An 11,608-nucleotide genomic window follows, 5' to 3' on the forward strand; every position below is an offset into this window, starting at 1 on the left:
TGGATGATGGATGGATGGATGATGGATGAATGGATGGATGGTGGATGGATTGATGAATGGATGGATGGATGGATCCTCCTAAATCACTACTGAAAAACTCTAATAATTAAACATTTTCCACAGAAGCCACTTTTACAGTTTTGTTTAAAATCACAACCCAAGTGACATCTTTGCACATCCAGTGCAAACAGCAACAACAACTAATTAAACAGGTAATTTGTTGTAAAACTTAAATGCAAAATAAATAAAACAGTTCACTGCAGAAAATATAAATATACATCCAACAATGTTCAGTCAGGTCAGCTGGACGGTTTCTCTTTTTGCTGAGACGTTTCGTCCTTCATCCAAAGGACTTCTTCAATCTGAGGAGCCACCAAACAAACTGATTCACACAAACAGCATGCTCCATAGTGGAAAAATAAATATCCACCTTCTTCTTTCAGCTGCTCCCTTCTTCAGGGTCACCACAGTGAACTAACTCTCACAAAGACTTGGTGATAGTTTTTTCACCAGATGTTCTTCCTGACTCAACCACAGACACCGAGCTACCACTGCCCTCAGAGAGCTGCTGTCTAGGGAGCCTGGGGGAGCAGATGGTGGGGGTTACGTGCCTTGCTCAAGGGCCCAGAGTGGGAAAAAGGGTGGAGGCAGGTGTGGGTGCTTCACCTTTCCCATCCACATTTTGATGTTGTTTCGGGGGTTGAACCGGCAACCTTCTGATCACAGCTTGCCTTCTCTAACCTCTGCACCACCACTATATTTTCCTCCATCAGGTCTTGTTTTTGAATGTCACCGTTTCAACACTCGTCCTTTATCTCTTGGTCTGGGACCAGAAAAAGTGACCTAAAAGAGACGCTCAGTTATTTTAGTGCAGTGATTTGTTTTTGACAACAAACAAACAAACAAAACATTTACATCCCACCATGGATCAGTCAGCTACATGTGGTGCATGTGTGAATCATTTAGAGTGTGGATGCTCTGACTGAGCAGGGCTGACTCTCAGGGCTTTGTGACGGGGGCAGCGGCCCACAGCTCTGCTCGTTGGATTAGGTTAATTTTCCAGCGAGTTTGCTAACTTGCAGTCTTAGCAGCATTCTGCCAAAGGACATGTAGGATCCAGGTTCAATGATACCCCGGACTCATAAGTCCTGATTTAGTGCAAAGATTCAGATCATTATCCCGAGTGTGTCAGGAACTGACCAGCTCAGTTTTATATCTGGCAACCCTGAATTTCTTGCTCGGTGTGACTCGCTGCTTTTGCTGCTTTAGTTTGGGAATCGAGCAAAATTAAACAACACTGAAGTTTGACTGTGATTTGTAAGATCACTAAAGTGCAGTTCCAACAATTTTATGAGCGCATTAATACCATACCATACCATACCAATTTATTTATAAAGCACTTTAAACAGTGACAAAGCACACCAAAGTGCTGTACAGGGACAAACAGAACAAGCACACAGCAACAGATTACATACAGGACACCAAAAAGTAGAAACCAACAAAAACAATAATGGATAACAACAACAACCGCAACATGACCAACACAGTGTGATGCACACAGACTCAGCACAGATCACACAGTGCTGAAAGCCAGGGAATAAAAGTGTGTTTTTAAGCGAGATTTAAAAACTGTGAGGGAGGGGGCCTGTCTAACGAGCAGAGGTAACTCATTCCAAAGTCTTGGGCCTGCTACAGAGAAGGCCCTGTCACCTCTGCGCTTGAGACGGGTTCCTGGGACCGTTAGGAGCAACTGGTCTGCTGATCTGAGAGAACGTGGTGGGACATACGGCTGGAGCAGATCAGTAAGATAGGAGGGGGCAGAGCTGTTTAGTGATTTATAGACATACAGGAGTATTTTGAATTTGATTAAAAGGTGAACTGGAAGCCAGTGTAGGGAGGCCAAAACAGGTGTAAAGTGCTCTCTTTTGCTTGTGCTGGTCAAAAACAGGGCTGCTGCATTTTGGACCAGTTGGAGTCTAGCTATGGAGGTCTGACTGATACCAAAAAGGAGTGAGTTGCAATAGTCCAGCCTGGATGTAATGAATGCATGAATTACTGTCTCCAGGTTATTTTTGGACAATATGGGCTTCAGCTTAGACAGTCGCCTCAGCTGGAAAAAGCAGGATTTAACAATCATATTTACATGATTGTTGAGTTTCAGAGAAGGGTCAAGTATCACTCCTAGATTAGTGACACTTTGTTTCACTAACGGTGACAGAACGGATAGGTCGATGCAGTGGTTGGTGATTGTGTCATTGGGAGGAAACAGCATAACTTCAGATTTCTTCTCGTTGAAACTCAAGAAATTTAAAGCCATCCAATCTCTGATGTCAGCCAGGCAGTCCAGTAACGGTTGAATAGAGCGAGTATTGTTGAGTCTGAGGGGGAAGTAGATTTGGCAGTCGTCGGCGTAGAAATGAAAAGGTATGTTATGTTTCCTGAAAATAGCACCTAGTGGCAGCAGGTATAAAGAAAATAAAAGAGGACCAAGGATGGACCCTTGCGGTACACCCCATTTAAGCGCTGCCGAGGCTGAACTAAAATCTTTGATAGAGACACAAAAGGACCTGTCAGCGAGGTAAGATCTAAACCATTCGAGGGCTGACCCAGTGATGCCCACCCACTGCTCTAACCTCGCAATGAGGTTAATGACTGTTAAAGAAAATGGGGAAAAACTAGACCCAGCTGTGCTTATCAGAAGGTTTCCTGTGATTTTCCTGTGCTGTTATCTGCTGACACCAGCGTTCTGTACATGACAGCTGACTGGAGTAAACGGACTGGTATTGATTCACATGGAAGCTAAGAGTTCCTGGTTTCTCTTTCAGACAGACTGCCGTCCAGATGATGGACGTTTGTGTGGAGGAAGAGGAGGACACGGCAGAGTCTCTGGTGTCCAGCTGCTCCTCCACAGATAGTGACAGCTTCAGAAACCATCCTCCAGACTTCAGTACTGAACCTGAACCTTCAGACACAAGGTAAGAGAACTTCTTTAAGCTTTTTCAAATAAATCCACAAACCAGGGGCGCAACCGGTGGGTGGGGGTGGGGTTGGGGGGGTTTGGCAGGGTGGCAATGGACAGATTTATCCTCTTGCCAAGCTTTTGCTTGATGTGCATTTTTAATTTTCCTGAGGCCTTTAAGATTAGGAAACTATATGGAAACTTAAAATATACCCCCCCCCCCCCCCCAAAAACCCCCCCCCCCCCCCCCCCACACACACACACACACACCCCTGAATAGGGACAACCAGTCCTAAAAACAATATCCTCAACATTTGGATGCAGGGTCTCAGGAGATTTATGCATAATATTTTTATAAACAAATTTAGAAGAGGCCAAATGTCAATAAGTCAAGTAGTGACAGTACTTTTCTGTGAAGATCTGGGATTTTGTTACTTTATTTATCCTCTGTGTAAATGGACTGTACTTAAATATCACCTTTCTATCTTATCGAGATATTCAAAGCTTTTTACAATCTGTGCCTCATTTACCCATTCATACAGCGCTCTACTAGATCTGTACAAAGAATAATCAGCTTTATCACATTCATAAACTGATGGGACACACACTGAAAGCAATGAGGGGTTCAGTGTCTTGCCCAAGGACACTTCGGCATGTGACTACTGGTGGAATCGAACCCCCAGCTCTCGCATTGGAGGATGACTGATCTAACCACTTGGCCACAGCCGCCCGCATGTGTAACCCCCCCTTAAATTTGACTTATATTAGCAGGCGGTTCAAAACTCTGTTCTGGCTTTTGGTTTAGGTTTATTATTTTATAAGATTTTTAGTGACCCCCACAGACCACTGCCACTGACAGCTAATAACTTTTTTGTTTCCCACACAGCTTGACCCTAATGTGACAAAAACACTAAAAAAGATCACATTATCAATTCAATGTGAGATTAAAAAAAAAGTGTTGGAAATGTATTTATTTTGGTTAATATGTGTTTATGATTTTTAGACAGCTCTGTCCTGCAGAATCAAAACTTTCTTTTAAAAGAACTTAAACATGAATAAACTCAAAGGCATTTTTTTATGCAGCACAGCTGCTAACCCCCAAACCCGACCTGCCTTCCATGTAGAAACACCAACTTAAACAGGATCTTAAGATATCCTGATGCATGCTTAATTATCCAGGTAATATCCAGGTTTGATTTGGGGAGATTTTAATATCCATGTGTGCTGCCCTGATAAACCATTAGCTCAGGACGTCCTGAGCTAATGGTTAAGGCTAACCCTGCAACAAACACAGTCTTATAAATACTGAGTTTGTTGCAGCTCCTCAGACTGATGAAGTCTTCTGGATAAAAGACGAAATGTTTCAACAAGTTTTTATTTTTCAAATCTGTCCAGTATCTTAAGAACCCATGCTTAGTTTGGCTCTTCTGGGCTCCTGTAGAAACATGGAAACTAAAGTTACACCAGGTTTGTTTAAACTTAAAACACATTTTATATTTACTTTTGTACAACATACACTCGAAATGTGGGCTGGGGCACTTTGTGCAGTTATTATTTATTTATTTATTTTTTTTTTTCAAAAATTCTTGTCAATTGTTTTATATCTTGTTCAAATACACATTTATTATTCTTAAAGGAGAAATCATTTAGTTATTGTGCTCCTCAGAAAAGAAAAATAATGGAAACATTAAATCCACACCTAAGACACACAATAATACACAATAATGATAAATAGGAAAATAACAATGAGCTCAACAATGAGATTATAGTATTAAAAAACATTTATTAGATACATTATTACTCTGAGCTATCAGAATGGAAGAGTATAGTTGAAAATTTTTGCCTTTCATAGTTCAGGGGTTTAGAGTGCACAGATTTTATCAACCCAGTTCTCTTCCTGTTGTTCCAGTTCTTCATCAGAGCTGATGATTCACTGTCTTCACAGAGGGAGGGAGAGGAGTGGTGTCTGTGTGGGGGAGGGCCTGTTCCACTGCACTTTGCATCAGGACGTCCTGAAGGATCCAGTCTCTACCAGTGGTGGACACTGGTTCTGCAGATGGGCCAACACGTCATACTGGGTCCAGTCTGCTGCACCAGGACCCTTCTCCAGTCTCCAGTGTGGAGAAACATCTAACATCACATCTGGACTGCAGACATCCAATCAGAGCTGCTCTGTACAAGGTCAGATATTAACCAGATTATGTGATAAACTCTTCTTAGACTATCAGTACAACACCTTATTTATGATCTGATGCACAACCTTGATCTTTCTTACTCTTAACCTCTTAGGACCTGGCATCCACATATGCAAGAGTTTGCGTCTTAGGAGGTTAAGGCTGTTTCTGTTTCCCTAATTCTTTTTTAACGGTAATCAGGCTAAGATACAACGTCTTTCTTTATTTAAATTTTAACAAACACAAAGTATTATTCATTTTCAAATGTCATTTTTTCTCATTTGACATCCCTGCATTTGACTTAGACAAAATCAAAAACAAATATTAAAGTCAAAGCATGGTAAAAGCCACATGTGTGTGAAAAACATACAAAATAGATATGGCTAAGTAAAAGTGACAAAACTAAAAGTAAATAAACACATAGCTTTCAAAGGTCAGATGTTTAGATGCAAGAAAAACTCATTTATCTCTGCAGCATACCAGGTTTTTTTAATAAGCAGTGATGATTTTAGTAATGTTATTTTAGTGTTTTAATGTCTTGTCATGCACGAATGTTTTATATGTCTACTTACTGTGAATCACATTGCCCCTCAAGGATAATATACATTATTGAACTTGAAAGTTAAAAAAAAGCCACTAGGGAGCACAAGTCATCTTGTGCCAGTCCCAAGCCTAGGTAAAATGTGAGGGTTGCATCCGACATAAAACACTAAAATAACTAGAACTATAAGAACTATAATATGAGTTCACCAAAGCGAAACAATACCGGATTGGTCGAGGCCCAGGATAACAACAGCCGTTGTTGACAAACAGGGTGCCGGTGGAAATTGTGCTACTGTTAGTCGAAGACCACGAGGAGGAAAACATGTCAGGAGACAGAGGGAGAAGAGGAAAGTGAAGAATGTAGGACTGAGGGATGCAACTCTAAAGGCTCCAGTATAGTCAGGCGTACTTCAGTCCACGGAGGTTCGCACGAACCGGATTAGAATCGACGCGGACGCCCACAGGGCATGTCCGTGCAAAGATCAATTTTTACGAAAGCGTACGCGTACTCAGTGTCGCACAATAAACCGCCCGGCGACTGTTTTGTATGCGACACCAATGTATTAAATTCCCCTTCTTCATCCCTGATCTGGTTTAATGGCCTTTTCTTTTTTTTCTTTTCCAAGAGGCAAACGATCTCTTCCTCCTCCTCCATTGATGCCATGATTGAAATTGTGAGAAATTAAGGAATTTGTCACGAGCGAATTAAAATCAGGCCCAACGTGGCTGAGGGAGGGTCTGGAGATTTCCTGGTGTGTCAGTCTGATGTGTGGGCTGCAAGGCCAGCGCTCCCTGTTTTATTTATGGTTTAGAACTTTTTATTAACAACATATAAACACAGAACACCGCTAACGCTTGCTGCCAGTTCTCTTTTTTTTTGCGACCTGTCACTCCAGTAGGCGTGCCATCAAATGACCAATCGGCGAACTCAATTTGTCCTGAAAATAAACGCCCCTTGCCTGCGGAGCTGGCTGCAGCCGGTCAGGGTGGATGCTCGAGTATGAAGTCTCAACCGTCTGCGGACAGAGCATGCAGTTTCCGCATGGACTGAGGACTATATAAGTAGTCACATAAGATGTTCACATCCTGGACAGAGAGGAACGATGGTTTGAGAGAGGAGTAAAGGAGGCCATCTTTGTGAAAAGAAATCGTCCATCGTTAAACAGGGGTGGAGGCCTCCGGGTTCAACTGGCCCCCTCTTACAATGCTGTGATTGCTAGTATCACTCAGCCCTCTGTGAACAGTAAACAGCCATCAGTGTGCTAATGATCCATTGTTAGGCTGATGGTCCTTCTTGAGCATGTGATCAGCTGGTTTTGGTTGTCAGTAGCAAAACTGGTTGATCCACTCTGAGACGGTGCTATTTAAGAGACTGAGCTGAATACAGCTCCTCAGACTGAGGAAGTCTCTCGGATGAGAGACGAAACGTTTCTACATTTTTTGTTGATTTGCTTTGTTTTGTTTTTTTGAATGTCCAGAGGACCAGATTTAGCTTTTTTAGATTTTTCTACCTGGATTATTGAGCATGCATCAGGATATATAAGTAGTCCATTTACCCCATTACTGTATTCTTATTTAATCAATTTCAAGTTTTTCAGATAAAATATTCAAAGACATTTTGAGTGTGTCTGTGATTGTACATAGTAATCTAAATATGTAACGACAGAGCATGTCCATGTCCCCGAGGGTGGTGTGGGGGACATTTGGGTGATGCGGTCTCTGGGGAGGGGGGAACCAGACGGGTTTTTTGTCCAGGGCAACAAACAGGCAAGTACCACCCCTGGTGACACCGTGCTGCCAAAGTACAAATGTTTTTCTTTTTTTTTATGATAAAGGACAGAGGATGCAGCAGAATGAGACAAACTTATATAATGTATATGTTATCTTTGCAGATTAGAATGCAGATTACTGCAAAAATTTGGCCCAATTATTTATCACGTTCAAATGATCATGGCTTTAGAATAAGTTTAGTCTTGCTCCTGTTTGAATTTTAACACCATTGACTTGTTTTACTGGAGACTTTCCAGTGATTTTTAAGGGACAAAGAACATTGGTTTCTCAAAGATATGGACTTCAGAAGAAAGAAACATGAAGCTCAATAAATGATGATGAATTGATTACATTTGATGGTTCTTTAATTAGGTTGACTGTTATCTTTTTGTCTTGTTTTTTGTTTTTCTCAGTAGATGTTGGTCTGCAGGAGGTTTTGGATGAACATAAGATCAGTCTGAGAAGGAGATGTGAATATGTGGCTGAAGGAAGTGGTGAAACAAGAAGTAGAACCCTCCTCAACAGGATCTACACTGAGCTCTACATCACAGAGAGACAGAGTGAAGAGGTTAATACTCAACATGAGGTGAGGCAGCTGGAGGCAGCCTCCAAGATCAAGAGCCTTCATGACACTCCAATCAGGTGCCACAACATCTTCAAGGCCTTACCTGACCAACATGGAGCCATCAGAGTGGTTCTGACAAATGGTGTTGCTGGTGTTGGAAAAACCTTTTCAGTGCAGAAGTTCACTCTGGACTGGGCTGAGGGCTTGGAGAACCAAGATATCAGTGTGGTGATTCTGCTTTCATTCAGGGAGCTGAACTTGATCAGAGATGAGCAATACAGTCTTCTCACACTGATCCATGATTTCCATCCATCATTAAAGAAGTTCCCAGCAGAGAAGCTGTCTGTCTGTAAACTTCTCTTCATCTTTGATGGTCTGGATGAAAGCGGATTTTCACTGGACTTTGACAACATGAAGGTTGTCTCTGACGTCACACAGAAGTCATCAGTCAATGTGCTGCTGACAAACCTCATCAAGGGGAGTCTGCTTCCCTCGGCTCTGGTCTGGATAACATCCCGAACTGCAGCAGCCAAACAGATCCCTCCTTCTTGTGTTGACAGGGTGACAGAAGTACGAGGGTTCACTGATACCCAGAAGGAGGAGTACTTCAGGAGGAGGTTCAATGATGAAGATCTGTCCAGCAGAATCATCTCCCACATCAAGACCTCCAGGAGCCTCCACATCATGTGTGGAATCCCAGTATCCTGCTGGATCACTGCTACAGTTCTGGAGCACATGTTGACCACAGAGCAGAGAGGAGAACTGCCCAAGACTATGACTGACATGTACTCACACTTCCTGCTGGTTCAGACAAAAAAGAACAAGAACAAGTACCATGAAGGACATGATAGGAAGACCAGAAAAAGAATTAAGAGGAAGAAAAACAAAAACCATGAAGAGCAAGAGACAAGTCCCCATGAGCTGACAGAAGCTGAAGGAGAGGTTCTCCTGAAACTGGGGAGGTTGGCATTTAAGCATCTGGAGGAGGGAAACATCTTGTTTTCCCAAGAAGACCTGGAGAAATGTGAACTTGATGTGACAGAGGCTTCAATGTACTCGGGAATTTGTTCAGAGTTGTTAAGAGGAGAGTTGGTGATCTTCAAGAAACCAGTTTACTGCTTTGTTCATCTAAACATTCAGGAGTTTCTGGCTGCAGTCTACATGTTCCACTGTTTCACCAACAGAGACACATATGTCCTGGAGAGTTTCCTGAGAAAACAAGACAATTACTCGTCAATGGACGACTTCCTTTACAGTGTCCTGGTGAAGTCCCTCAGAAGTGAAAATGGCCACCTGGACCAGTTTGTTCGCTTCCTTCATGGCTTTTGTGTGGAGTCCAACCAGAGACTTTTAGGAGGCCTCCTGGGTCAGACAGGTTACAGTCCAGAAATCATCCAGAGAGTCATCAACAACTTGAAGAAGATAAACTCTGGTGGTGTTTCTCCTGACAGACACATCAACATCTTTCACTGCCAGATGGAGATAAATGACCTCTCAGTTCATCAGGACATCCAAGAGCTCCTGAAGTCAGAGGACAGATCAAAGATAACCCTCTCAGAGAACCAGTGCTTAGCTCTGGCTGACAAGCTGCAGATGTCAGAGGAGGTTCCAGACGAGCTGGATCTGAAGAAGTACAGATCATCAGACGAGGGACAACGGAGACAGATTCCTGATGTGGCAAACAGCAGATTGGCTCGGTGAGTCCAGATGTGCTCAATAACATCCTAAAAAACATCAGTGAGGTCTGTGGGTTACTGTAAACTTTTTAAAATACTCTTAAAATATTAATCCAAGTCAGATTTTTATTAGCAAACTACACTTCTTCTGTTTTCTTTATTAGTTCCCAACATTCCCAAAGACAGCCAGATGGCAATATCATGGGGCCCAGAGGATCTCCCATGGATGGCTGGAGAAATCATTAAGAGAGAGAGAGAGACACACACACAGAGGTGGACGGACAGATAGACAGTTTTTAGGGGAAATTTGGGGCAAACAGCAGCATATTATAATTATACAGAAAAAAACCACACTTGAAATAATAATAAAAAGAAGTAGAATACACAAATTTGGAAAAAGCCAATATGCTCAAGGTGGTTGGGAGTACTACATTCATGATTACCCTATACATATGTGTAGTGGTGTCGGGACAGCTTTGCTACGGACGTACTACTAATTAATTATTCTTAAAGCTAGTTCAAGCACAAAGAATATTAATTGTTTAATTAAGAACGGATTCTTTCTTTTTCGAGTTAAATTTCTGCCATGTGACCCAGATAACTTGAGAGTGGAGTTTTAATTAGTGACATGAGACGCCATTTTATCTTTGACCCATCAGAATAAATGCGGTCATTTATTTAACAGAATCAAAATTTAACATCAAAACATGTACACATGATTTGCTGATCTGTTTCTGAGGTTTAAACTTAGCAAGTTCAAATAAAAAGACAACAGACGATTACTGATGGAGAATGATTCATCTCTGAAGGCACTTAACTTGATTTACTGGCGAATAGAAGTTTAAAGAGAAGGAGAATAGAAGTTTAAAGAGGAGAATTTAGGTGGATGAAGGAAGATGTGTTGACCAGAAATGGCACCCTTCCTCCGACCCCAGCTCAGCCCTCTGGTACACTCGGTGCGTGACGACTTGTGACGACTCATTACCTGAGCAGAGGATAGATCAGCTCCGGAACAGAGGTCCATTGGCACGCTACCTTTTCAGCGTCTCCGGTCAGGGTGGCTGAGAATCTTCCGAAGTAGTTCCATATACTCTGTTCAACAGAATAAGCTTCCTTCGAAGTTGAGAGCATTTAATGCTCGGGGTGAGTCACAGCGAGGCAGCTGTGACTCCGCTGGAATGGACGGACCCTTGGCACATGGTCCAATTCCATACTCCAAAGCTGACTTTCAGTAAGAACTGAAAGTTCCTGTACGACTCGCCGTAAGACTGTCTCATCATCGACTGTAAGACTTAAAGTTCCAGGAAGACTCCAGTAAGACTGAATAGTTCCAAGAAGTGTTGACTTTTAAAGGGTATCCACTTCCTGTTACGTAGTACTTCCTGATTGGTTAGCACAACCAGCAGGTGTGTAGTTTTAGTGATGTCAGAGGGTTATTAGGAGTCAGCAGACAGCAGAAATGCTTTTAAGAACGGTTAGTACAGACAGGAAAATATTTTGAAAAAGTGAGAGACAGCAGGTGCCAGTTTCTTATTTACTGTCTGAGAGTTTTAAAAACAAGGCACTTCGTTCTCATAACTTGTGCTCTGACATTTGACCGACATAAAGTCCACTCCTCACACAGACAGAAGAGTAAATGCACACTTACTTCGTAAATAAACATTTAACTTGTATGATCTAAGTCTAATGAGGTTTAAAAATCATTAATACTGTTTCACAGTTGATTTAAATGAGTGGTTTACTTCAACATTAGAAATGGTATGAACTAAGCACACTTTTGATTATCAAGATATTGTACAATAGTAATGATAATATAAAAAAGAAGAGGGTTCTTTCAATTGATTATTTCAGGATACAATTAGTCTCTTGATGAGATAATTTGTATTTCTGGATTCAAATCAATGAAATAACATTTCCTGTC

At 41.9% G+C, this 11,608-nt stretch overlaps 1 protein-coding gene across 1 annotated transcript; it reads left to right on the forward strand.

The window, feature by feature from the left end:
* The first annotated feature begins 2,841 nt into the window (after nucleotides 1–2,841).
* LOC119421968 (protein NLRC3-like) lies at nucleotides 2,842–9,712 on the forward strand. The gene is made up of 4 exons (XM_037689325.1): nucleotides 2,842–2,975; nucleotides 4,869–5,140; nucleotides 7,863–8,889; nucleotides 8,956–9,712. The coding sequence occupies exons 1-4, from the start codon at nucleotides 2,842–2,844 to the stop codon at nucleotides 9,710–9,712; spliced, it is 2,190 nt and encodes a 729-aa protein (XP_037545253.1).
* The last annotated feature ends 1,896 nt before the right edge of the window (nucleotides 9,713–11,608 follow it).

The sequence above is a fragment of the Nematolebias whitei genome, chromosome 15 (genome assembly GCF_014905685.2).
Source record: "Nematolebias whitei isolate Nwh7 chromosome 15, NemWhi1, whole genome shotgun sequence".
In the NCBI taxonomy this organism is placed as follows: Eukaryota; Metazoa; Chordata; class Actinopteri; order Cyprinodontiformes; family Rivulidae; genus Nematolebias; species Nematolebias whitei.